Genomic DNA, 27414 nt, shown 5'->3' on the forward strand with positions numbered 1-27414 from the left:
TCAACCACAGGCAAGTCTTCTGACACCTCGAGCCCCCCAGTTCCCCACTAGGGGGCAGTTGCTTTCATGTAAATTTGTTCCGTAGAGTCTTATATGACTCACATGAGAAAAACTGACTAGGGTACATATGACCAGTTTCAGGATGTCGAAATAGAGACCCAGAGAAACTAGACTTGCCGGCAGTTTAGCACTTCAGTGTGGCAGAACCAAGCTGGAACAGAAGCAGTGCCTTTCCCACGGCCCACCATCCACTGCAGAGTGCAGGGAAAACAAGGTTCAAGGAAAGGACCTAGATTTGAAGACAGACAGGCCTGGGTCCAAATCACCCTACAAACTGAGCAACCCTGGCCAACAACTTGGGCTCTGTAAAGTTCTGTTTTCGAATCCCTAAAACCTTTACAGAGCTTGCAATGTGGGGATTAAATGAAACTAGTGTAAGTATTTGGCACACAGTAGGCGATTCCTGGTGGTGCAGTGGTTAAGAGCTCCAGTGAGCTACAGCTGCTAACCAAAAGGTCAGCAGTTCAAATCCATCAGCTGCCCATTAAAAACCCCATGGAGCAGTTCTACTCTGTCCTGTAGGGTCACCATGAGTCGGAATCAACTCAACAGAAACTGGTTTGGTTTTTTTGGTTTAAGGGATTCCTACATGGCACATGATGCTTGGGGAAGGATACAGTACATAAAAAGAGTGGTTATGACATCCTGAAAGTCTTGTTGAATAAGAGACAGAAGCACTAAAATAGAGAATCAGCGCTTAAAAGAGAGGCATCAGGCTTACAGTAAAGAGACGCAGGAAGAGAGAAGAGCAGGAATTCGTTTTCCCCCAAGTGTTGAAAGAACTAAAAAAAAAAAAAATGCTTCTTATGCAGGAATGGGATTGAGAAATTATCTCAAAAAGGCACTAGCAAGATTTATGTACATAAACATGCATTATTGTACTGTTCGTAATAGTAAAATTCTGGAAACTACCTAAGAGTCTGACCATAAAAAAAAAAGAGTCTGACCATAGGGAAGGGTAAGTAAACTCAGATATTAAGAAGTAAGAAATGTAAACCTCCGTAAATAACATAGATTATGGTATGACATCATAAGTGGAAAAAGTAGAACTCAAATACTAAGGTACTGTGTGATTACAAGTATGTTTAAAAAGCTCTTACACGTGAGAAAACCTTGGAAGGAAATACATCAAAACGTTAGCACTGGTTGTTTGGGAGGGTGAAATCTTAGGTGGCTTGGCTTTAGCCTGTTTGTCTTCCTTTCCTAAATGCTCTTTAAAGAGAGAACATGTATTATATAATGTGGTGAAACAGTTTGAAATAAATATGCAGCAGGGAGGGTGGGGGGAAACTGTTGCCCACTGTGAGGAGCTGAGGGGAAAGTCTGAGACCACTTGTTGAGGGCAGGGTGAGGGAGGATGGAAAGGAAGTGTCTTCTCAGAGTGAGAACGAGGTGGGGAGAAGCAAAGAAGCCCACCAGTGTGATCAGTGGAACAGATGGCTCTCCCTCAGAGAAGGTGGCTCGAAGTGTTAGGAGCCGCAGAGTGGGCGAAGATGGGGGAGGTGAAGAGCAGGGACTGCTGCACCTTAGAATGACTCCATTGCTCCTGACCTCCTCTCCTCAGAGCCAGTTCAGATGGTAAGGTAATCAGGATTAGTCACCGTATTTTACTGGTGAGGAAAATGGGGCCCAGAGAGACCAAAAGATCTAGGGTCTGGATACTCAATACGATCTGTCCCAAAGCTGGCTGCAGAACGAGCCTTTGCATCATGAGCTCAGCCAGCAAGCAAAGGAAACCACCACACCATGCCAGGAAGTTACCTCCTGCCTCACAGGCCCACCACAGACAGCCCCCAAAGCTGTGTGATTGGGGCCTCTGAAGCATGAGGGCCAACTTCTCAAAAATAGAACCTCTGGTGGGGAAGTAAAGAAGGTGTCTGCACCCTTTCAGGCAGTGTTCACTCACTCTTTCACCACATATGCATTTATTCACTTAACAACACCGTGAACACCGCTAGGTGCAGGCACTACGTTAAACACAGGGAATAAAACCTGTGAGCCAAAATAGAGGTCTCTACTCTGTCCTATATAGTCGCTATGAGTCAGAATTGACTCGACAGCAACGGTTTTGGTTTTTTTACCTTCAGGGTGCTAACACTCTAATGAGGGAGACCGACACTCAAATTATCCTTCAAATTATATTGCAACTATGATGACTGCTGTGAAAGAGAGGTATGTGGGAGTACTAACTACCACACTACTAAGTACCACCTATTTTCCTAGGTCCAGAAAGGCTTCTTGGAAGCTGCGAAGATTGAGCTGAAACCTACAGATGAGTAGGAGCTACTTATACAAATGGAGAGGGGAGTCAGTGAACACCCCCTTCTAGTCAGAAGGAAGAGCATGTGCAAGGCATATAGTGGGAGGGCCTCAAAGGGAGTCAGTATGGCTAGAGCAGAGAGAGTTGTGCTTCTAAAGTTTCTTGGGTTGCAGTATGGGAAACAGATTGTAGGGGGTCAAGGGTGGATGCAGGCAAAATACTTAGGAGGTGCCTTAGTCATCTAGTGCTGCCCTAACAGAAAGACCACAAGTGGATAGCTTGAACAAAGAGAAGTTTATTCTCTCACGGTCCAGTAATCTAGAAGTCCGAAGTCAGGGCGCCAGCTCCAGGGGAAGGCTTTCTCTCTCTGTTGGCTCTTGAGGAAGGTCCTTGTCATCAGTCTTCCCTTGGTCTGGGAGCATCTCAGCACAGGAACCTCAGGTGTAAAGGATGCGCTCTGCTTCTGGCATTGCTTTCTTGATGGGAGGAGGTTCCCTTGTCTCTCTGCTTGCTTCTCTCTTTTATATCTCAAAAGAGATTGGCTTAAAACACTATCTAAGGTTTTTTTTTGATCTTGTAGACCTCATCAATATAATTGCCGCTAATCCTTTTTATTACATCATGGTGATAGGATTTACTACATATAGGAAAATCACATAAAATGGTGGACAACCACTGCACCACCAGGGCTCCTTTTAGAACCTATCAAAAAAAAACAAACCAAACCCGTTGCCATCAAGTCAATTCTGACTCATAGCAACCCTATAGGACAGAGCAGAATTGCCCCATAGGGTTTCCAAGGAGCAGTTGGTGGATTCGAACTGCCAACCTTTTGATTAGCAGCCCTAGCTCTTAACCACCATGCCACCAGGGCTCCCTAGAACCTACAGTGTGCAAAAAACAAAACAAAAAAAAAACCTGTTGAGTAGATTCCAACCCTACAGAACAGAGTAGAGACGCTCCAAAGGGTTTCCAAGGAGCAGCTAGTGGATTCAAACTGTCGACCTTTTCATTAGCAGCTATAGCTCTTAACCACTGCACCGTCTGTGCTCAATAAATACTTAGCAAATGAACAAAGTGTTCTCTGCTGCCCCTCCTTGCCATAGCCTGTAGGTACTCTGTGCTGATGTTGTGGCTCTTTGTCTCTCTCCCATGCTTTTTTTTTTTTTTTTTTCCTCCCCTATATACACCTCAGCTGCTAACCAAAAGGTCAGCAGTTCAAATCCATTAGCCACTCTTTGGAAACCTTACGGGGGTAGTTCTACTCTGTCCTATAGGGTCACTATGAGTCAGAATCGACTAGACGGCAACAGGTTTGGTTCTTTGGTCTTACATATTTCTCTAACTCTGTCTCTCTTCCTCCCCCATAGGATAAAAAAAAAAATACTGAATAAAATAAGCATAACTATTTGGATATTATTTAATTTTATGCCCCTCCTTTAAGCAACAAATAGGATGATGATGGCTAACATCTGTTGAACCCCTACGTAAAAACGAGCCTGTGCTAAACGCATGACATAAATTAGCTCATTAACGCCTTGCAATACCTCTATCAAGCAGGTACTATTGTTATTCCCATTTTACAGACAAGGAGACCAAAAATTAAAGAGGTTGAGCCACTTCGCCAAGTCCACAGTGGTGGAACAGGGAGGGGAACCCAAGCGACTGATCCCAGAGCTCTGGCTCTGGACCACTCCTCAGAATTTGTTTCTCCGCCAGATGCTGGGAGCTCTATACACAAAGAAGAAAGCGCTGAGACCCTCCGCTGAAGAAGCTCCCAGTCTTGTGGCAAAGCTCGCTAGCTGGCAGAGAGGTCTAGCCAGTAAAGGGTAACAGGTGTGGACTGCAAAAGAAAGTCTGTGGCTGAGTGACTCGATGGTTAAAACCTACAGCTGCTAACTAAAAAAGATTGGCAGTTTGAATGCTCCAGCTGCTCCCTGGAAACCTTATAGGGCAGTTCTACTCTGTCCTTTAGGGTTGCTATGAGTCGGAATTTTTTTTTTGGTTGAGCAAAAATAGACATGATTCAATCAGAAGGGGGTTGGGAGAGTAATAGCCTTTGAGAGAAAAGGGAATGTTTTAGGGTAAATATTGGCTAAAGATCAGCAAACTTTTTTTTTTTTCTTTGCAAGGCCCTAAATTGATGAATAGGTTTTTTACGTAAAACCAAAAGAAAAACCAAACCCATTGCCATCAAGTCATTTCTGACTCACAGCAACTCATAGGACAGGATGGAACTGCCCCATGGAGTTTCCAAGGAGTGGCTGTAGATTGGAGTTGCTGACCTTTTGGTTAGCAGTCATAGCTTACCGGAGCTCTTAACCACTGCACCACAGACAGACATCAGTTAGGAGGGATTTCTCCACAAAGTCCCTTTTATTAGATGGCAGGCATTACTCCCTGCACTGATTTCTCATCTTCTTTAAGTAACATCCTGCACTGGTTTCTCGTGTTCTGCAGTCGACGGTTTTACCCATCTGAGCATCCTACTCACTGTCTTAGGCTGACCAGTTGCCATGGAGATGATTCCAAATCATGGCAGCCCCATGAGTATCAGCATAGAACTGTTCTCCATAGGGTTTTCAAGGACTGATTTTTTGGAAGAGATCACCAGGCCTTTCTTCCCAGACACCTCTGGGAGGATGTGAACTTCCAACACTTCGATTAGCAGCCGAGCCCATAAACTGTTTGCTCCAACCAGAGACTCCTCATTTTCCCTCGGGCAAGCTTTGTGGAGACAAGCTAGGGTCTGCTTCTCCCCTTGCCCCCACCCCAGTAATATATGCTGCCCCCAGAATTAAAGACTATTTCAGTAGAACAGAACGTCATGGAATTGCAAGTGTGTTTAATGGAGCTTTCAGATAAATTCTTCTATTTAAACCTTAGCTTCCAAGACCTTCTCTGCTGAGTCTGTTTTGACTCCACCAGTCTGAACCAAACTCATAGACACACCAAACCAACCAAACCCGATTCCGACTCACAGCGACCCTTATAGGTCAGAGCAGAGCTGCCGCATGGGGTTTCCAAGGAGTGCCTGGTGGATTTGAACTGCCGACCTTTCGGTTAGCAGCCGTAGCTCTTAACCAGTATGCCACCAGGGTTTCCCATAGATACACAGAATCTTAAAAATGCAAGAGACTTTAAGGAGCTCCTGGCCCAACTTCCTCATTTCACAGATGAGAAAGTGGAAACCCAGAGAGGGAGAATTACAAAAGCAAAGCCACGAGGCAAGCTGGTGGCAACATCAGGATTTCCAGTCACACGGTAAGCCCTGAATCAGCTCACTGCTACCCCCTGGTGGCTCCAGCTGGCAAGCCATGCACAAATTTGGCCAATTTTCTAGTGAATTTTTTTCAATAAAATATAAAGCCTTATGAAAACAACTGCACATTAAGATTCACCAACACTGGGGAAAAACAGTAATTCCAGGAAGCAAATCCACCACCTGGTAGGGTAGTTTAGCAGGAGGAAACTTCTCAAAGTCTTCAGAGAGAAGAATACTGCTGTAACAATCTATCTTTTTACGGTACAGTCAGGGGGGAAAAAAAAGTTTTGAAGGCAAAATATAACTGCCCTAAAAGACATGGAAGACCCTTAAGAATAAGAGAAGAAAGGATACAGATACTCCTGAATTTTGTGTCCATTTCCGCATAATTTCAAATAACTATTAGCAGAGGTGTGAATACTTCCTCCCCCATCCCCAGACCCAGAACTGTGCGGTAGGCAAAAAAAAAAAAAAAAGGATGAGTTCCTTCTCCCACAGAGATTTTAATTAATTCCGTCCCCCCGCCCCCCCACCCCGCTCCGGTTCATTGACTCACTTCAACAAGCCTTTAGTATGTGCCATGGTCAGACGCTTGGGATGAAGCAGAGATGAGTAAGGTCAAGGAGTGCTCATCTAATGGGAAAAACAGATGGGTCAATAAGCAGTTAGACACAGTTTGAACTTGGATAAAGAATTAGAAGAACAGGGAGGAGGGAAGTCTTCGCATGTGATGTGATATTTAAACCAAGCCTAGCAGGATGAGTCGGAGCCAAATAGAGAAAGAAAAAGGAGCGCCTATAGCTACGTGGTGCTTTAATGCTGTAGTTCAGGGTGCAGATAGGGAGAGGGGGACAGTAAGACTGAAGAAGGCCGATTGTGGAAATATTTCTTCTGCAGTTATGAAAAGCTGAGGAAGCCTTTCCAATAATTTTTTTCTGAGTAATCTGAACTGTCAACTTACTCACAGGACGGTAGGAGTCCCCAGATGGTGTAAATGGCTAACTCACTCGACTACTAAGCCAAAGGTTGGAGGTTCGAGTCCAGCCAGAAGTGTGTCCGAAGAAAAACCTAGCGATCTACTTCCGAAAAATTAGCCATTGAAAACCCTGTGGTGTACAGTTCTACTCTGATTCACATGGAGTTGCCATGAGTCTGGGTCAAGTATACAGCAACTGGTTGTTGTCGCTTGCCATCCAGTTGATTCCTACTCATAGTGACCCTATATAGCAGAGTAGAACTGCCCCATAGGGTTTCCTAGGCTGTAATCTTTATGGGAGCAGGTTGACGGGCCTTTTCTCCTGCAGGGCCACTAGTGGGTTCCAACCGCTGACCCTTTGGTTAGAAGGGCAACTCTTAACCATTCCGCCACCAGGGTTCCTTAATACATTCCTGAGGATCAGTTAGTGGTTCCCTCCTATTCCTCCCTACCCTCACTTCTTCCAGTCACACAGCAGCTCCCTCTGGCCACAGGAGACACTTGGATACACACAGTTGGCACCTTACACCTAAAACAACTTCCAATAAACACCCACTTCCCTAGCTTTTTATGTATAAGGGTAAGGGTTTGACCCTTTCCTCCTCTGGGGATCTCAAGGCTTTCAGTAATTCAGGACCTTTTGCCATCAGAAATTCGCCTCCCATTTTACTATCCAGCCTCAATCTGGGGACTGGAGGATGAAGCATTCCACTCCCACAAAACATTGGTGACTTCTCCAAGATCTCTAAAACAAACATTGAACTGATCCTTCCTCCCCCTTCACGTTTCAATCTCCGGTTGTGGCCCATGAGTAGGGGTACTGGTTCCTCAGTCCCAGGCTGTGGCCCATGAGTAAGGGGTACCGGTTCCATCCAGGTGCAAAAGGTGAACAGTGCCCATGATGTAGCTTTACACCTGCACGCCTGCGCCTCAGACAGCTGTGTGTTTCTGTTCGGGGATCGTGCTGATTGGACGCTGCAATACGTGAGACAGCTGACAGTCCTGGAACTACCTTCCCCAGCTGTGAAATTTTCATTATGTTTTCAATAAGCATAAATACTAGCTAGTTTGAATAGTTTGTGATGTTGAATTTTGTTGAATCCCTACTTTGAAGCTATAGTTAATAACAAGATATCCAATTGTAATTCAGTTTATTTGCTTCATCTAAAAATTTTGCTGGGTAATGTCTGCATCTTTGTTCACACTGTTCTTTCTTCCTGCAGTCTCCTTCCTCAGCACCTTGACTCCAGTCTAAGCCTTCCTGTTTTCTTCTAGTCAATTTCCTAGGCCTTTGAATTTTCTTTTTTGTGTTCTTTGCCTCTTTGTGTGTGTCCTCTTAATATTTTAGTTTTTTTTTCAAAATAATCTATATATAGTAACAATAATAATATATATACACAGAACCCCCGTGGCAAAGTAGTTAAGAGCTCAGGCTGCTAACCAAAAGGCCATCAGTTTGAATCCACCAGCCATTTCTTGGAAGCCCTACAGAGCAGTTGTACTCTGTCCTATAGGGTCTCTATAAGTAAGAATCAACTTGATGGCAGTGGGTTTTATAAATATTTATCTCAATATGTAGCGCTTATCTCAATATGGTCAAATACATCAGACAATCCAAGCAATCTAGCAATGCCTTTTTTTCTATGCCTCCAGAGCTTGGACTTCTACCCCCATCCAGACTGGATCCTCTCTGGTCCTGCTGCCCAGCTCTCACTCTGAGACTTCTGCAATCTGGCATCCCAAGATGTCCCTTCCCCTCTCTCGTGTTTCCTGAATGCCTTGTCTTTCTCTCAGTTTACTGCCCTTCTATGGAGGAGCATGTCTTCCAGTAGCTTCCTGAGAAACACTGCTTGGGAAGCCAATTTCTGATCCTCTGAAGGCCTGACATAGTCTGTATCTTCGTCTAAACATTGATGGTTAGTTTGAATGCTAATTGGTTTGACTGATAAGAATTCTGAGCTGAAAATCATTCTCCCTCAGTGTTTTAAAGGCATTGCTCCATTGTCTTTTGGCTTCTGGAACTACTGAAGTTTCATGCCATTCTCATACCCAATCTTTTATTTGTGATCTTTTTTTTTTTTTTTCCTCTCTGAAACCATTGAGAAGCTTTTCTCTATTCCTGGTGTCCCACTATTTCATAATCTTGTGATTTAATGTGGGTCTTTTTTAAATTATCATTATTAATTATTCTGGGAATCAACTTGGCCCTTTCAATATAGGAGCATGTGTTTTTTAGTTTGAAAAAATAATTTTACATTATTGCTTTCTTAAATTTCTCCCCTCTGTTTTCTCCGTTCTCTCTTTCTGGAACTTGTATTATTCAGATATTGGGGTTTCTGGACTGATTGTCTAACTATCTTTTCTTTCTAATTTTCATCTCTTTGTTCTACTTTCTGAGGGATTACTCAACTTAATCCTTCAATTTTTCCATTGATTTTTCATTTTCTTTTTTTCTGTCAATTTTTTATTTTCTAAAGTTCTTTCTGATTCTTCTTATTCTGGCTTTCTCTTCCTGTTTCATAGACGGAATATTCTCTCATATCTCTTTGAGAATATTAATTACAGATGTGGGGCTTTTAATTTCACTTTCCTCAGCTCCCTGCCTTATCTCTCTTCTTCCAAGTCCCCCTTTTCTTCTAATTTGTTTGGTTTGGTGTCTGTCTTTCATGTTCGAGGCTTTTCTTAAATATCTTGTCATCCTGGCTATATTTCAGAATCAATTGCTAACAACCTGATTGAAGCCTGTGTATAATGGGTGGAACATGTCAATCTTCACTGTAAGTGAAATAGGAAACAAGGGAATCAGCTCAGAGGGAGGAAAGGGAGGAGGAGTTCATGATCTTTCTCTCAGGAAAATAACTCGCCCAAATTTGGTCAGTTGCTTGTATATGATTCAAACTCTGTTGTTGTTATTGTTAGGTGTGTTGAGTTGATTTCGACTTATACTGACGGCACGTGACAGAGTAGAACCGTCCTGTAGGGTTTTCTTGGCTGTGATCTTCACAGAATGAGATCCCCAGGTCTTTCCGCCTTGAAGTCAATGGGTGGGTTCCAACTGTCAACCTTTTGGTTAGCGGTCAAGCGCTTAACCATTGGCCACCAGGTTCAAGCTCTAGATCAACCTGTTTAACACTTCAGAGCAGCTTGCTGTCAAAACTTTCTAGAAATGATTTTCTTCTTATTTTAACCTTTTTTTCTTTTGCTAACTATTGAGCGTTCAAGGAACTTTTTTAGGACGAAAATCCCGTTTTTTTCTTCTTTCGATCAAAAGCAGAAAGAGAAAGGAAAACACGAAATGGTATATGTTCCAGATCTTTATGAAGCTTCTGATAGTCTTAAAATCTTAAGAAAAAAACTGTTCTCTACTCTCTTCCATCCATTCATTTATTCATTCATGGAAAAAATAATGAAGTATCCACCATAAGCCAAGTACTCTGCTATCCTCTAGGGATGCGATTGTAAACTAAACAGAAACAGTTCCTGCACTCATGGAGCTGGAGGTCTTATGGAAGAAACAGATGATACACAAGCCAACGAACAAATAAATATGTAATTACAATTTGCGATAAGTGCTGTGGCAAAATTGAACTGGGTACAACGACTATGAATAATCAGAAGATCTACTTATATATGACAGGCAAAAGACTGCTTGCTCCAAGGAGGTAACATTTAAGCTGAAGCTGGGCCCTTGAGCCCATTTATTGAAATATTAACAAAAAAATAATAAAATATATGCACAAACACTAGATCAGCTTATTAATCTTCTTATGTTTCAAACTGTCTAATTTTTCTTACATGAATAAGCCCCCTTTTCTTTCTGAACACTTTAGGACACACTTAAACAAAACAAATGATTATTTTAAACAGAACGCATGTAGTAGTTTCTTAGTATTTTTGAACTCAGTTTGCAAATGAAATAGGTTTTATGCCTTTTTCGATGTCCACGTCCCTTCTCATACACATTTGGAGATGCTGGCATCAGGGAGTGCAGCGTTGGCAAACACTTCAGTATCTCTGCATCTCACAGGGTGGCCACTTTCTCGCATTCCTCCTCTCAGCTTCTTCATGTGTCAGGGTCAAATCGATTTAATCCACAAAGCTCCCAGGATCACAAAGAGAAGAAATTCTTTCCTCAGGGAGCAGGGTAGGAAGGAGGCTGAATGAAGGATGACCACAGGTTAGAAACTGGGATAAAAGAGAAGAATGGGAAGACAGGGAGAATGGGAAAGGGATTTGCAGGGATGAAAAGCCAGAGGAGTGGATAGGAAACCCCTTTAGAAAACTGAGTGAGAGAATCTGTCCTCCAGCCCCCAGAGAAAGGGGAGGAGAATATTAAGGTCTGAAGCCAATTACCATGCTTCCTCATCTCCCATGACACACAGCACACTATGCTCATTAAACAATTGTCAGGTGCACAGTTTTTCTTTTGCCATCTATTACATTTTATATATTGGAAATACAGAAAAAAGTAAAATGGGCTTTACTCATGGCTCAGTGGAGGAGGTAAACACATCAACAAAGGCAATAATACCACATGCTCAGTACTCTCCTGAAGTCTTTTATGGGGGATAACTGGAAGGCAAAATGCAGATTGTGATTATGGTAAGTCACGCTACATTGGGAGTTCCCTTCGGGCTGAGAATTTATCCAGGTCTCTTCTTCACTGCATCCTCAATGGCTAGAGCAGCATAGGGTGCGTAATAGATGCTCAATAAATGCATGTTGCTGAAATGAGTGAATAGCTGCTAAAACATCTTTACCTTAGATCATGGGCAGACACCATAGTGTTTTAAGCAGAAAAGTAACTTAAGTGTTTCTCTGATTTAGAATTAACCCTCTGCAGCAATCAGGGTGATTGGGAGGGAAAAGACTAGAAACAGGAAGACTAGTTAGGAGGCGCCAGTAGTGGTCCAGGTAAGGAATAAAGAGAAAGTATAAACAATAGCTGTTCCTGGGTGGCTCAAATGGTTTGCCCTTGGCAGCTAATGGAAAGGCTGGCGGTTTAAACTCATCCAGCAGTCCTTGGAAGAAAGGCCTGGCAATCTGCTTCTGTAAAGATTACAGCCAAGAAAACCCTCCGGAACAGTTCTACTCTGTAACAACTGGGGCCTCCATGAGTCGGAATGGACTCGACACCAACAGGTTTGGTTTTTTGGTTTTGATGAGCAATGGCAGGTAGCAGTGGTGAGGAAAAGGAGGGGCTCTAGAGGACCCCCAGCTTTCTGTCTTGGGCAACAGAGGGAAACGAGGGGAGTGGAGAGAGGCCTGAGAAGGGCTGTAATCAGACAGAAGAGGTACCAGGAACGAGCATCCCCGGTGGCTGAGGAGAGCATGTCAACGGTGTCAAGTGCCATGGAGAAGCCCAGGACAGAGAGATGAGGAGTGGCCATTGCATTTAACAACCAGCATGTCACTGGTGAGGGAAACCAGCAGCAAGGGGTTGAGGAGTGAATGGTTGATGAAGAACTGGAGATAGCAAACAGAGACAACTGTTTTAGAAGTCAGACTATGAGAGAATGGGAGAAAGCATGTTTGGTCTAACGTGGGTTGGTTTAACTGGTTTCCTGCCAAAGCCTGTGACTGAGTTGGAAGGGGTGGGGAAGCCAAGAGGCGCCATGCTTGCTCAGCAGAGGAGCACAGCCTCAGGTCACTCTCAGAGCTCCAGGCAAGGGAGAGGCTGAGGCTTCTCTGAGAACACAGCCAAGGGGGCTCTGCAGGCCTGAGACTGAGTGGGGATGGGGAAGCACCTTCCTTCAGGGAGTTCCAAGAATGAGCCGAATGCCCAGCTGCGTCTACAGCAAGTGGAAGCATAGGGGACACCTGAGAGACAGGTAGTCAGAGGGAGGCTCTTGGGATGGTGGCTTCAGACCCCTCATCTCCTGGCACCCTAGAGACACTACCTGTTGAAGACTATCCTGCCCCTCCGTTTCTTCAACTGCTCCTAGAGCCCTGAGGACAGCAGGTAGGGGTTCTGAGAATACGGGCAGAGGCTGCCCAGGAGGGAGACGGTCCCAGAGAAGGCGCTTTACCTGAGCAGAGGGGCTTGGCCAGGATGGAGCGGGATCTCTGGCTGACAGGGTTCCTGATGGTGCAGCAGTAGCTGTCACTGTCCCCAGATCTCCAGAAGATGCTGAGAGTGGTCCCCCCGTGGGACACAACTGCCCTCTGGCCATGGGGGTCCCAGCTGTATTGAACATCCTCTCCAGCCTGGTCCAGGGAGCAGACGAGTGTGATGATGCAGGTCCCATCATTCATGATCCCAGAGCTGGCAGTGATGTTGGGCTCCCGCAGCTTCTCTGTGCCAACAAGGGAAGGCTCACGCTATGAGAAGGCTCTGGTCTGGCCAAGCAAGGGTGAGGAAAGGTTACGTCCAAGTGGGGGCCCTCTTCCCCACCTTACCGTAGACACGCAGGGTGAAATCCTTGGTGATGTTCACTGGAGGAGTACGCAGAGTTATCTGGGCTCTGTAGAGGCCAGAGTCCTGCAGCCTCAGAGGGCTGATCTGAAGAGAGTAGCCAGGGTAGGGGACACTCAATCGTCTGGTATAGGGTTCCTGAGACTCAGCAACCAGGACTGGTTTGCCTCCTGGTCCTGGTCGCAAGACAGCAAGAAGCCCTCGAGAGCTCCACGTGACATTTTCTACCTCCTGCCTTGCTGGGAGCTCCAGATGCAGAGTGGCTGGCTCCCCAAGGGTGCCAATCACTGTCTTCCCCACTGTGGTTCCAGATCCTGCAGACAGAAGGGAAATGACAGACTCGGTGTCTCCCTACCCACTATGAGCAGCCCAGGTCTGGTAGCCCCATCAGGCTCCTCTTGCCCAAACCCCTAAAGGTGGCTTCTGGCTAGCCTCCCCATCAGCTCCACCCCCAGGACCACCTGCTCTGTACTCTGACCCCAACCTCCACCCCAGCCCCGCCCCTCTCTCCGCAGGAGCTTCCCCTCATCCACATTGTCTGTTCTCTCCAGAGCTGCTGTGTAGGATGTGTGCACAGGCTCGAGGCAGACTGAGGAGCCAGGTACCTGCACAGAAGTGTGGCACTGAGACCGGGTGGGAGCTGCTGTTACTGACTGGGTTCTGGACCATACAGGTAAATGTCAGCTCACGGTCTCTGGGCCTCAAGGAGACACTGAGGACAGACCCTCCGTGGGACACAACAGTCCAGGGCCCCAGGGGTGTCCAGCTGTAGGTCATGGGACCTCCTCTGCTTTCTGCCACACAGGTCAGAATGAAGGTACAGTGTTGATTCTCAGACATCTTGGAGCTGAGGGTGACACGGGGCCGGGCCAACTGCTCTGTGTGTGGAGAAAGGAATACACTGAGGACTGGTAAGCCACTCTGGGCCTCCCCTGCACAGGGCAGAAGGCACAGGCGGTGGGGCCCAAGACCCCACAGCATCCTGAATACATGTGACTAACAACAGAGGCAGGACCTGCCCACACCTTTGTGCTGGTGCTCCCACTTCATATCACATTATTCCCAGAACAACCCAATGAAGTAGGTAGGGAAGGTGCTATTATCTGCTCCATTTCATAGGCTCAGAGGGCTTACCACAACTTGCCCAAAGTCACATCTAATAAGTGGTGAATCCAAGACCCAAATCCAGGTGGATCTGACTCCAAGGCCTGGGCTCCAGCCCTGCATTGAATAGAAAAAGGCTATGTGTACTTGCACAGGCCAGTGATGGCTCTGTGGTAAAATTCTCGCCTTCCTCAGGCTCAGTGCAGGCTTGCGTGTTGCTATAACGTTGAACGGATTTCAGCTGAGATTCCAACCTAAGACAGACTAGGAAGAAAGGCCTGGTGATCTGCTTTTTAAAACCAGCCAGTAAAAACCCTGCGGATCTCAACAGTCTTTCATGAGGACGGCGCAGGGCCAGGCAGCATTTTGTTCTGTTGTGCCTGGAGTCACCATGAGTCGGGGGCTGATTGAAGGCGGTTAACAACACATGTACCCAAAGGCAAGAAGCTGTGCTGTAATTATGTCTTTCTCTAGTAGGGGGCCTTACAGTCAACACTGACTGAGCTTTCAGATGCTGAGTAAGGCTTCTGGAGATGCGGCCCTGAGCCACTGAGGTTTCTCCCACCGCCTTGCACTTCCTTGGTCCTCCATCCCACTGTCTTTTCTCCTAAGCCCATCCACCCAGGTGCTCCCCTAAAGGTATCCACGTTGTTACTTGCCCACCTGCCTCCCCAGGCCACAGCGGGGGCAGGGGTGGAGGTAGAGGTGGGAATGGGGAGAGACAGCAAGAGCAGCGGCAGAACCACAGACGACCAAGACAGCTAACCAAATCACAGAGTGTGGGAGAAGGCCGCTCTGCTCTACAGCTGACAGCAGCCCCAGGGGCGGCCTAACTGTGCAGAACAGGGCCCTACAGGCCCAGAGTGACCCCTCGGATTTTCACTGCTGGGTAACTTTCTGTGGTTCTCCCCAGGGTGTCTTCTGTAGACCGGCCCCTGGGATCCAAATCCTTTTTGACTTTTTTCTGCAGGTCCGCTTCTCCTCAGCACCATCTCCTTCAGGCAGATAAATATGGTGACAAACCAAAACCCCAAAGAGCCAGGGTGCAGGGTCAGGGTCCCTGAGTTCTATTCCACTCTGCCACTTTCTAGCTCTGGGTCACGGGTATGTCATTTTTTCTCTCTGAGGCTCCATTTCCTCAGCCTAGAAATAAAAACCCCTGTTCTGTCTGCTGTCTGGTGGCAGAGCCCTGGTGGTGCAGTGGTTAAAAGCTCAGCTGCTATGACTGCTAACCAAAAGGTCTGCAGTTCGAATCCACCAACCACTCCTTGGAAACCATATGGGGCGGTTTTACTCTGTCCTATAGGGTCGCTATGAGTTGGAATCGACTCAATGGCAGTGGGTTAGGTTTTTGGTTTTTCAGTGTCTGTTGACAGGGCTGTGGTGAGACTTAAATGACCTGAGAAATACCCCAAGGATAAAAGCCTGGCCCATTGCCATTGTTGCTGCTGCTGGGTGTCAGCCCAGAGGGCAGCTCTGAGGAGACCCCACACTCTGTTCAAGGGACACAGCCTTCTCCTCCCAGATATAACCCGGCACTGCTGCATACTGAGCCCATCCTGCCAGGCTTGCCCTGAGGTCCATCAGTATGGTAAGGGGCTCTCCACCAGCTCTGGGCCCACCCCAGTGAACAGTCCTACCCCAGGTCCTAGCAGACCCCACCCCATCGCTGACCTTCATCTTGTTGTGAGGAGCCAGCTCTCACCAGGCCAGGCCTGATTCACAACCAAAATGCTTTCTCGCCAACCACGCAAGCCCTGACAGGGAGCAATGCTATCATCTCCACCAAAAAAGATGCCTTCATCCAACGGGAATCTTTCCCTTCACATAACCCAAGGAAAACGTCGGAGAAGGTTCTCCGCCTTCCCCCCGTCAGTTAGTTTTCCTGAGTTCATCCTCACTCATCATCTGTGCCTTTCCTGCCTGTTCACTTTCACTGTAGGGGCAGCTCTGCCAGGGCATCCTTGTGACCTTGAACATATCCACATGGGTCACACAGGCCAAGCCTGAAGCCACAGCTAATCTGAGTCTTGACAAAACGCCTTGGGATCCTCCCAGAACACAAGAGGATGGGTGGCTGGCAAGGAGCTACTGCAAGAAGCTACCTCAAGGCCATCTCCCAATCACCCCCCATCTCCCCTGGGAGGCTGTCATGACACAGCTTCACATTGCCTCCCAGGTCATAACGGGGTATGAAGTTTTCTGCAGGGTATGTTGTTGTTGCTCTAAGCTATCCAGTTGATTCCAACTTATGGGGACCCCATGTGACAAAGTAGACCCGCTCTGTAGGGTTTTCTTGGCTGTAATCTTTACAGAAGCAGATCACCGGGCCTTTCTTCCAAAGTACCATTGGGTGGGTTTGAATCCCTAACCTTTTGGTTATGAGCTGAGTGCAAACCATTTGCTCTACCCAGAGACTTACCACAGGGGACAGCTGCAGACGATGAAGCCACTTAGCTACAGTCTAGAATGGGCTCTTCAGCAGCAGAGTCTCCCTCAACTAACTGTGTAGTCTTCTGGCCCCTTTCATTTGGGTGTCATACTTTTTGGTGTGTGGGACAAGGACCCAAAGACCTGGCACTTCTGGCTACTCCTCCTTTCAATGTCTACATAGGTAATAAACTGAACCTAGAAGGGGCTTGCTCTATCTTTACCAGCCAAATCAGCCAGGCTTTGGACTTGCTTGCTACCCCTATTACTTCTTTTATAGCTTCTCTGGCTTAAAAAAAGAAACTTAAATAAAAGAAAAAAAGTACTTTAAGGAGTATGATCCTTTACATCTGTGTAGAGTTTTACAAGGCTCTTTCACATGTATTTTTTCCTCACAAGAAGGTAGTATTCCTATTTTATCAATGAAGAAGCTCAAGACCACACGAGTAAGGTTGTGGCAAAACCCAGTTCTCAGAGCCTGAAACCCCATTCTCTGTCCATGATGTATCCCACAGCTCTGCCTCAATTGGTCAATGGCAGGTATTGGGCATTGCAATTTTTCAGGAGATTCTCCCAGGTGATCCCGCTGTAAATTTGTTTACAGTGAGCATATGTTACTCGTGCAATTAGAAAGAAAATTGTAAATGTTATTAAAAAGGAAGTGGGGAAGGCTTTAAAAATAACTGAAAGGCTGACATTGTCCCCCTCTCCACACACCCCCAGAACACTCACCATAGACTTGTAGAATGTACTCCCGGGTATGGGTGACAGGGGACCTCCTCAGGTCAATGTGGGCTCGATAGAAGCCTGCATCCTCGCTGCTCAGGTTGCTGATCTGCAGAGAGCGGCCTGGGCCCGTGACACTCACACGGCCCCAGTACCGGTTTTCCGCCTGATGAAAGATGTCTGGTCCTCCAGCTTCTACCAGGGTTACACTGGCAATTGCCACAGGGACCGAGCGAGTTGTCCAGGAGATGCTCTCCACCTCCAGATCAGACGGCCACTGCAGGGGAAGAGTGACAGAGCCCCCTAGGGTCCCAGTCACCACCACACGGGCTGAGTCCTCTTGGGGAGCCCCTGGCCCTGCAGACATAGAACAGGGGGGCAGCTTCAGAGGCAGCCTGACCAAGCCAAAGAATCGCAACCACCCTAAAATCTAGTCAGGTAAAGGATTACCATCCTTATTTTGGAGCCCTGGTGTCACAGTGGTTAAGACCTCAGCTGCTAACCAAAATGTTGGCAGTTTGAATCCACTAGCTGCTCCTTGGAAAACTTACGGGGAAGTTCTACTCTGTCCTATAGGGTTGCTATGAGTCAGAATCGACTCAACAGCAATGGATTGGCCTTGGTTCTTTTTCCCCGTTTTACAGATGAGAACCAGAGACCCAAAGAATTTAGAACTAAAACTAGAACACAAGCCAGTGTCCTTTCCTTCATACCAGAATGTTCGTCAGTATTTACATTGATTAATTAACATATAATTAAATGATTGCATGAATGATGCCCTAAGGGTTGCAGGTGTGAGTGGAATGGAGTGTAAGGAGGGTTTTTAAGAGGCAGCTGCGGGAGTAATTTCTGCCGTTACTGTGAGTCACTCTCTTGCCCATTCCTGGGAAAGCACTAGAACTCATTTAGCACAGCCCCATTCCCAGCAATGTTCCACTGCTATTCATAAAGTTTTCACTGGCAAATTCTTTTCAGAAGTAGACTGCCGGGTCCTTCTTCCTAGTCTGCCTTAGTCTGGAAGCTCAGCTGAAACCTGTCCACCAAGGGTGACCCTGTTGGTATGTGAATACGGGTGCCATAGCTTCCAGCATCACAGCAACATGCAACTGACAGGAGGGATCAGTCTCTGGAGAAGGACAGCCTGCTTGGTAAAGTACAGGGTGGGCGAAAAAGAGGAAGACCCTCGACGAGATGGATTGACACAGCGGCTGCAACAGCAGGCTCAAACATAACAGCAATTGTGAGGATGGCGCAGGGCCGGGCAGTGTTTCCTTCTGTAGTACGCAGAGTCACTAAGAGTTAGAACCAACTCAACGAGCATCTAATAACAACAACAACAACACTGCCAGCAGGAAGAGCCTTGCAGCAGCCTCAGTAGTTGCCTGTCCAGACGCTTCTGAAACAGAGGCCAGCTCCTCAGAGGGCCAGCCAGGTTTTCCAGGACTGTATTTTTCTAGGGCAGGAGGACTGCGCTATACTGGCCAAGCCAGTTTAAGGGTGACTGTGGGACAGGCATTTAAATACCAGCCTATACTGCACTTGAGAGAAGAGTGTAAATTACCAGGGCACTAGTCAGACAACCGAGTTCAAACACTTGCTCCACCATGGACTAGTTGTGTGATCTCGGGTAGGCTGCTTAACCCCTCTGAGTCTTGGTTTTCTCACCCGCGAAACAGGGAATGCCATCTTCTAGGGGTTTGTGAGGACAAAATGAGATAATACAAATAGATGCCTCACTATTAGCATCATTAAAGACACTTAGGCATCACTGGAATAAACTGGTGAACGCACCTTCTTCCCACCCTCATCAAAGCTAGTTGGCACCTCATTGAGAAATTAAAAAAAAAAAAGTCCCCAATAGCCTGACCCGCTTCTGTTAAAATAGTTTTGTAACACAGATATGCAGTCCCATGAACCTGGCCAAGGCCTGCTACACAGTTGTTTAGGAAGAAAAGGCAGCATGGCTCAGGGACGGGGATCTTGGTCCTGATTCCCTGGGGATCAGGAAGCACTGGCTATACCACTGTTTCCTAGGCCAGGTGGTGGGTGAGGCTCTTTGCCAAAAGTTGAACTGAGAAGAAGTGTGGCGATCAGGGACAGATGACCCAGTAAGCAAGGTAAGCACAGGCTTACTTGTGCTTTCTTACTAAATTGTAGTGAACAATTTCACATGGGTTTCAGCAGCTTACCTTGCTTACTTGGTAATCCGTCCCTGTTAGGGACTGTAAATTTGAAAAGAGGCTTTGATTCTGTAGGAAGGTGCTGTGGGGTTGGGAGAGGGACAGATGCCAGCCATACCTAGAAGCAGAATCTTTGATGTGGTGAAAAAAAGTGAAATCGTTCACTACAGCTGATCAGGTAAGCAAGGTAAGCTCTGTGCTTACCTTGCCTCTTGGATAATCTGCCCCTGGTGGCAATAACTGTGATGATGGGTGGGGGGTGGTTGCTGTCTGGTGAGAGTGTGCCCGCCAGGAAGTGCTGTGTCCTGGTGTGCCCACCCCAGAATCCACTCTACTTTCAGCTGTTCATTTCTTCTACGGAACGATTCTGGCTCCACCTGGAGAGTCGTGCAAACCAGTGGCAATCATCCCAAAGTGGGGTCACAGCCGGAGTGGTGCTGACACCGGGAAGACCTTCCTCTTCTCCTGAAGCGGAGGCTGCAGGAATTCAACCTTGAATAAGCAGGTTTGTTCGCCCTTGAGCCTCTCTAGTGCCGTAACTAGCAAGTTCCCACTCAAGTGTTGCTTCCTGTCTGGATCCTTACCCGAATTCCAGATTTCTGGTCCAGCCATCCCCTCCCCTGGTTTCCTCCAGCCTCTGCTTTTGTTGACTTCTTTTGTTTTAAGCATTTACTTCATTCTGCCTCATATAATAACTGTGTTGTGTGCCTTCCCCCACAGTCCACAAGCTCCCCAAGGAGAGAAGGGGGAACCCAAAAAAACCAAACCTGCTGCCGTCGAGTTGGTTCCGACTCATAGTTACCCTATAGGACAGAGTAGAACTGCCCCCATAGAGTTCCCAAGGAGTGCCTGGTGGATACAAACTGCTGACCCTTTGGTCAGCAGCCATAGCACTTAACACCACCAGGGTTTCCAGAGAAGGGGGAATGGAATTAATACCTGAATATAAAATAAAGTAAATGGGGTAGTTTATCCCAGTGGTTAGGTGCAGTAGAGTAGGTGTTGAGCTTTCTGGTTCAAATCCTGTTTCTAGATTCAGGGAAAGAGAAAGAGGCAGAAGGGAATCAGGTACAGGACACAAATCCCAAATGCCAGATGCTGTGCAAAGCACTTCATACATATTATTTCATTTAGCCTTCCCAACAAACTTTCAAAGTGGGTATTACTGTTCCTACTTTACTGACAAAGAACACGAAACTCAAAGAGGTTAAGAAATTTGCTCAAAGACATCAACTAGACAGCACCAGCGTCCAGCTGGAAACCCAGGCTTCCCCGATCCCAAAGCCCATGCCCTAAGTCCTGCAGCAGAGCTCTGCCACACTTAACTAGCCTGCTGCCTTTCCCCCACACCACACACATGCACACACAACATAGGTCTTGCACACCACGAGGCCTCAAAAATGTTTCTAGAATGAACTGAGGAATGTTAGTTTGTTTTTTAACTTGCCTCTTTAAAGGCAAGATTTGTCTTACCCATTCTTTCACGATAGACCCAAGAGTTGCCTCTGTGGCCACCAAGAGCCCACCTGGACACCACGCGAGGCAGGAAAGCTCACAAATGTTTGTTCCACAGGGGAGAGGAAAGCGCAGGAGAGAGGAGCATCACAGGAAGCCAGCCCTTCAGTTTCAGTTCTGTGACTTTGGTCAGGATGTTGTGGTTCTCTGAAAGTTTTCCTGTTGCTGTCGCCTTCCCACATAGGGGCTGCACTGACTCAGTTTCAGAGATTGCCAGAAGATACCACCTAACCTCTCATCATCTGTAAAATGAGGGTGATACCATCTGCCTTATCTATATCCCAAGATTGTTGGGCGGGGTCACATTTTTAAAAATCTAAGTGAAATTCTTTATAAACTACAAAGTATATCTAAGGGTCCATCCAAGCCCTGGTGGCACAGTAGTTGAGTGCTTGGCTGGTAACCAAAATGTCAGCAGTTCAAATCTACCAGCTGCTCCTTGGGAACCCTGAGGGGCAGTTCTACTCTGTCCTATAGGGTCGCTACAAGTCAGAGTCGATTTGACGGCAACAGGTAAGGGTCCATCAGAGGCTGGAGAGGGGACAACTCTGAAGGCAGATGACCCTAATAGCCAAGGCTAATTGGTTTTTCCCATACAGAAGAGCAAAAGTGAAAGCTCAGAAGTTTGGAAACCAAAGAGCAGAACCCACCCCTCACCATGAACATTTCCAGAGCTATGTTCCTCTCGCTCCGGTTTCCAAGACCATCTCCCGTCACCTCTCGGGTCCCTGGAAAGTGGGGGTTAGTAGTAAGAATCCAGAAGGACAGGAACTCCTCTAGCTACCAGGTGTGAAATCCTCTACTGAAGCTAATCATGGGACATGGAGGGCCCATGTCATAATGAAAGGTGATTCTCAGGGACTGGCAGGAAGGGGAAAGGGACACAGGAGGATCAGATACAGGACACAAATCCCAAAGCACCACATCCATATGCAGCCTTAAAAACCTGACTGTCCCCGGGAACATGCTCAAGACAGCAGGATGTGATGGGGTAGTCCTGGAAGTGGCCGGGGATGATCCTCCATCTTGTGCCCCCTCCATTCAGCCAGTCAAGAAATGCTCAGGCTCCTTGGGATTCATTAGTAAAAGAGATGATGTGAGGGTGACAAGGACACAGTCTGGGCTTGCATAATCTGAGCTTAGGGTGCGCGCACACACACACACACACACGCACAGAGCCTGGCTCCCATAGCAGTAGTATCTTTGCTGAAATTTACCCATTCCTAGAATAAACCACCGTACAGGCCAGGTAGAGGTGCCTGGGAGGTTGTAGAGGGGGTGGACTTACCCATGAAAAGCCCAAGGAGGAACAAGGACCACTGTGGAGAAAGTCCCATACCGTCCACCAGCAGACTGACCTGCCTCAAGACGGTGATGACTGTGTGTGAGTACGTATCAGCCCACAAACATTTCTCCTTTTTAGAGCGTCACCACTTTAACCACATGTCATTTTGAGTCACAGATATGAGGACAAGGAGCCATGAAAATAAAGAACAGTGACAGGCACCAAAAACCAATTGCCACTGAGTCAATTCGAACCCATAGTGACTCTACAGGACAGAGTAGAACTACCCCATAGGGCATCCAAGGCTATAAATCATTATAGAAGCAGACTGCCACATCTTTCTCCCACAGAGTGGCTGATGGGTTCGAACTGCTGGCCTTTGGGTTAGCAGTTGAGTACTTAACTACTGTACAACCAGGACTCCTTGAGAGGCACCAAAGGGAGCTATTTAAAAGCAGAGTTGACCATGGCACATCCTTGCTTTAAACCCTTCAGAGGTCCCCCATACCCTAAAAGGCTGAGGTCCAGGATCACAATCCTGATCAGCTTGCTCCCTGCCAACCTCCCTGGCTTCATGTCCTGTCACCAAGTCTCATGCCTTAGACTCCAATCACTGCAATCAGCTTCTAGATTGTCCCCACACACCCCTTAAGATTTCTCACTTTTATAACTTGACTTATGCAATTCAGCTTCCTGGATGGCCCTAGAATTCCTGGGTGCTGCAACTGTTAATATGCTCAGGTGCTAACTGAAAGGTTGGCAGTTTGAGTCCACCTAGAGATGCCTCGGAAGAAAGGCCTAGTAATATACTTCCAAAAAGGCAGCCATCAAAAACCTTATGGAAGCTCACAATAGCTAAAAGGTGGAAACAACCGAAATGTCCACAACAGATGAATGGATAAACAAAACGTGGCACATACATACAGTGGCATACTACTCAACCATAAAGAGAAGTGAAGCCCTAATTTGCGACAACATAGATGAATCTCGAAAACATCAAGCTGAGTGAAATAAGCCAGTTGCAAAAGGACAAATATTATATGACCTCACTTTTATGAAATTATCAAATATATAGAAACCAAAGATTATTTGTGGTTACCAGTGTGAGAGGTAGGTGGAAAGGGGGAAATTTTTTTTAGGCAGAATTGAGTTTATACTAATAGTGGTAGAATTATTTGGAAAAGGATAGGGAGGATGGTTGCACAACTTGAAGAATGTGATCAATGTTACTGAACTGTACACATAAAAATTGTTGAGATGGCATATGTCTTGTTATGTATATTTTTACCACAGCACATTTTTTACATTAAAAACAAAAAACCTGTGGAGCACAGTTCTATTCTCACATACTTGGGGTCACCATGAGTTGGAATTGACTTGATGGCAACTGGTTTGGTTTTTGAGTGGCCCTAGTCCCTGCTGCCTATCTCACCATAACATCCTACCATTTCCCCACCTTAAGTCATCACTCTCTTGGGAAAGGCTTCCCTAAAGCTTCAGGCTAGGTTAGAAGCATTCTTCTGGGCCTATCAGCCTACTTCTATCCTAACACCTATAATAAATATCTGTTTATCTGTAGGCTTTCCCCAGTCAACTCTCAGCTTCTTGAGGGTAGGGCCTGTCTTTTGCATCTTTCAATTCCCGGTGACTAGCCCAGTGTTGGCACATAGCAGGGGCTTAATTCCTACTTGCTTGGTGAATGCATGAGTAGACATTAAATCAGCAGGCGGTAGAGTAAGAGCGAACCCAGAATGGCAAAAGGACAAAAAGGGTGAAGGCCTATGTGTTGATCATAGATTCTTTAGTGCAGAAACAAGGCTGGGAAAGATCAGAAGGCAAGAACTTTGGGATCAATTCTACCTTGAGCCACAAAGGACTGGGTCAGATATTATTTTGCTATCTTGTCCTTTTGGTATATGGTGGAGACAGTGGCATGAAAAGGCCCTGATCCATGGGTAGACGGAGGGAGAGCGGAGAGGGGAAGTGGGTATGAAGTGCCCTTCCCCACACCCTACCTCTCCACCCCAGACAGTCCTGATGGCTTTGCTGGGATACGCAGAGTCTGCTGACAGCTCCATGGGGATGTAGCAACTCCTAGAAAGGGACTGGTGTCTCCTGTTGGCTATCTGAGTGCTCAGACTTTGACAAGCCCCTAGGTAGTATTTCCCTGCACAGACTAGGCCTTCAACGTATGGAGGCCAGGAGCCCCTGCAAGACCTGAAGGGGATCCACGTGGCTTTCAAGATGGTCAGCAATTACCTCCCACTGGTAATATTCTATAGACCCTCTGATCCTTATCTTATGGGACCACCAAGTGGAATTTGACACCGGACCCTCCTTGCTTGATATAATCTACTCTTGTAGACTTCAAAATACCACTTTTCCTGGGTTCTCCTCACTCATTTATTCAACACACATGCATTGAGTTCCTATGAGGTGTCACACAAGGTTTAAAGCAAGGATGTGCCGTGGTCAGCTCTACTTTTAAATAGTTCACTCTGGTGCCTCTCGCTCTTCTTTCTTTTCATGGCTCTTCATCCTCACATCTTATGACTCGAAAACAGCATGTGGTTAAAGCAGTAACACTCTAAAAGAGGAAATGTTTTGTTTGTGGGAGGACACATACCCATGCCCAGCGATCAGCTGTCATGAGGCAAGTCAGTCTGCTGGTGGATGGTATGGCCCTTTCTCCACAGTGGTCCTTGCTCATCCTTGATCTTTTCATGGGTAAGTCCACCCCTGCGACAGCCTCCCTGGCACCTCCACCTGGCCTGTACAGTGGTTTATTCCAATAATGGGTAGATTTCAGCAAAGACACTACTTCTACAGGAGCCGGGCTCTGCATATGTGTGCACCCTAAACTCAGATTATGTAAGCCCAGACTGTGTCCTTGCCACCCTCACATCATTTCTTTTACTAATGAATCCAAATATTTGTCCACCTATGATCACAACTTCAAAGAAAGTCATTCCAGTGTCATTGACCTCTCAAAGCCTTGGTTTTTGCATATGTAACCAGCTGCCCACCCATTAGCTTGGATTTATGGGGACTCCTTGTTTCAGAGGAGACCTGTACTCCATAGTCTTTTCAATGGCTGTGATATTTCAGAAGTAGATCGCCAGGCCTTTCTTCTGAAGCACCACTGTGTAGATCCAAACCACCAACCTTTCTCTGAGTAGCCAAGTGCTTAGCCATCTGCATCTCTCAGAGACTCCTAAAATGGGGATAATAGGAGTACTAATCAAACAGTTAATTTGAGGATTAAAAGAGAAAACATATGTAAAGTTCTAAGCTCAAAGCCTCTGATGCTTAAGATTGTGTGTTGACTTGGCTAGGCCATGATTCTCAGTATTTATATGTGATCATCCCCATGATGGGATCTGCCATGAGTAGTCAATCAATTGAAGGAAAGTTTCCTTGGGGGTGTAGCCTGCATCCAAACATAAGTGGAAGTTCTGGCTTTTGCCCACTCTGGATCCTGCAGCTGCCTCCTCTTCATCTGACCTCCAATTCTTGGGACTTCAGCTAGCAGCTTACCTGTTGCTCTTGGGATTCATTTATTTTCATAGCCTGTGAGCAATAGTCCTGCTCTCCAACCTGCCAATCTTAGGTTCACCAGCCTCTGCAGCTATGTGAATCAGAAGAAGCCTTGTGGTTTTGCCTGCCAACCTTGGAACTGGTTGATCTTCACAGCTTGTGAGCAAGGACCCTGCTCTCCAACCTGCCAATCTTGGGTTCGCCAGCCCCTGTGGCTACATGAATCAGGAGAAGCCTCATCCTGATCCATGGACTTGTGACGTTCCAGTATCTACAGTCATGTGAGCTGTTTCCTTGATATAAATACAAATATAAATATATATAAATTTGTTGTTGTTAGATGCCAACTCATAGTGACCCTATGCACAACAGAACAAAACCCTGCCCGGTCCTGTGCCATCCTTATAATCGTTGTCATGCTTGAGCTCATTGTTGCAGCCACTGTGTCAATCCACCTCATTGAGGGTCTTCCTCTTTTCCGCTGACCCTGTACTCTGCCAAGTATTGATGCCCTTCTCCAAGGACTGATCCCTCCTGATAACATGTCCAAAGTATGTAAGATGCAGTCTCGCCATCCTTGCTTCTAAGGAGCATTCTGGTTGTACTTCTTCCAAAACAGGTTTGTTCATTCTTTTGGCAGCCCACGGTATGTTCAATATTCTTCCCCCACACCACAATTAAAAGGCATCAATTCTTCTTCGGTCTTCCTTATTCATTGTCCAACTTTCACATGCATAAGATGTGATTGAATATATATATATATATATATATATATATATATATGCATGCATGTATGCATATATATATATACTTTTTATTGGTTTTGCTTCTCCAGAGGACACAGCCTAAGACCGCCTCACTCATAATAATTACTCCATAGTTGTTACTGGCTATTTTTGTTATTAATGTCTCTGAACCTTCTTCCTCCTTTGTCCTCTCCTCCCACTCAGATTGTCCCTGCTCTCATACACTTACCTGGATTCCTTTAGCAGCTTCCTTACCTGTCTTCTCATCTCCAGTCTGCTCCCTTCCATCCACCCTCCACTCTCCTACTGGAGTAAGCTTTCTAAATGAGGCCTTGGATCATATCACACCCCTGCTTAAGAACAGCTTCTGGCTCCTCATTGCCTTTATCTTGGGTTATAAGACCTTGTATCTGGGCTGCCGCACCCCCTTCTGGCTATATGCCCTGTGTAAAAACAGTATCGGGGTGGCATCTGACCTCCTCCTACCCCATCAGGAGAAAGGAGAATCAAGATCAACTGCTCAAGGCCGATTCCTACGAGGCAGATGTCAGACATGCCTCCTCTCTCCATCATGTTTACCAATCCTGACACCAACCATCCGTCCCACAGTACTCTCTACTTCTCTGCTGGGTTTGATAATTCATTGCAATGGCCACACAGAACTCACAGACCATACTCACAACTATAGGGTTTATTAGGGAAGTAACAGGTTACAATTCAGGCTCAGGAACACTCACGATACAGTTCTTCCATTAGGACAGCCTCTTCCCAGCCGTGTTCAGAGGCACACCTCTCCCCGGCCCTAGGCCTCTGCCCAAATGCACTCAGCTTTCTCTCTCCATGGGCTGGGAAGCTCACCACACCATCTCCTGCTGCCAGGTCTCTGCCACCTTTAGCGTTACTGCTCTCGCTCTC

General features: G+C 46.5%; 2 protein-coding genes across 12 annotated transcripts in view; one reads left to right on the forward strand and one right to left on the reverse strand.

The window, feature by feature from the left end:
- SLAMF7 (SLAM family member 7) overlaps positions 1 to 13872 on the forward strand; it is a 34951-nt gene extending 21079 nt beyond the window's left edge. Inside the window, exons 7-8 of one of the 5 annotated variants that reach the window (XR_010321579.1) lie at positions 13528 to 13649; positions 13782 to 13872. Coding sequence is in view for 4 of the 5 variants with exons in the window: in XM_023554176.2 (XP_023409944.2) it covers positions 2148 to 2213 (66 nt within the window). In the remaining variant the exon portion in view is untranslated. Of the gene's footprint in view, positions 1 to 2147; positions 2229 to 2283; positions 3465 to 13527; positions 13650 to 13781 lie in introns of those variants that run through there. The other 4 variants (XM_064282831.1, XM_023554176.2, XM_064282832.1 and 1 more) reach the window with 4 other exon arrangements.
- LOC104846344 (SLAM family member 9-like) lies at positions 1448 to 22349 on the reverse strand. 7 transcript variants are annotated; one of them, XM_064282823.1, is made up of 7 exons: positions 22220 to 22349; positions 17243 to 17593; positions 13582 to 13854; positions 12961 to 13290; positions 12591 to 12857; positions 6142 to 6218; positions 1448 to 3022 (listed from the first exon to the last, which is right to left on the reverse strand). In XM_064282823.1, exons 1-6 carry the CDS (start codon positions 22266 to 22268, stop codon positions 6154 to 6156), a joined length of 1335 nt encoding a protein of 444 aa, XP_064138893.1. In that variant the 5' UTR covers positions 22269 to 22349; the 3' UTR covers positions 1448 to 3022; positions 6142 to 6153. The 7 variants fall into 7 exon arrangements, with proteins under 7 accessions (XP_064138893.1, XP_064138896.1, XP_064138895.1 ...); XM_064282826.1 differs by lacking the exons at positions 1448 to 3022; positions 6142 to 6218 and adding exons at positions 8521 to 10717; positions 19435 to 19448 and having other exon boundaries at positions 17243 to 17513; positions 22220 to 22283; XM_064282825.1 differs by lacking the exons at positions 1448 to 3022; positions 6142 to 6218 and adding exons at positions 8521 to 10717; positions 19426 to 19448 and having other exon boundaries at positions 17243 to 17513; positions 22220 to 22283.
- Between the last annotated feature and the right edge of the window lie 5065 nt (positions 22350 to 27414).

The sequence above is a fragment of the Loxodonta africana genome, chromosome 3, assembly GCF_030014295.1.
Source record: "Loxodonta africana isolate mLoxAfr1 chromosome 3, mLoxAfr1.hap2, whole genome shotgun sequence".
Lineage (NCBI taxonomy): Eukaryota > Metazoa > Chordata > Mammalia > Proboscidea > Elephantidae > Loxodonta > Loxodonta africana.

Excerpts from the sequence above, each read along its gene's own strand:
- LOC104846344 (XM_064282822.1), bottom strand. The coding sequence starts at position 22,268 with ATGGGACTTTCTCCACAGTGGTCCTTGTTCCTCCTTGGGCTTTTCATG. Across the intron at positions 13,855-17,242 it reads GTACATTCTACAAGTCTATG|AGCAGTTGGCCCGGCCCCGT; the intron begins GTGAGTGTTCTG and ends CTCCACACACAG. Across the intron at positions 10,718-12,590 it reads GGCCAAGCCCCTCTGCTCAG|CCTCCTTCCTACCCTGCTCC; the intron begins GTAAAGCGCCTT and ends TCCTTCATTCAG.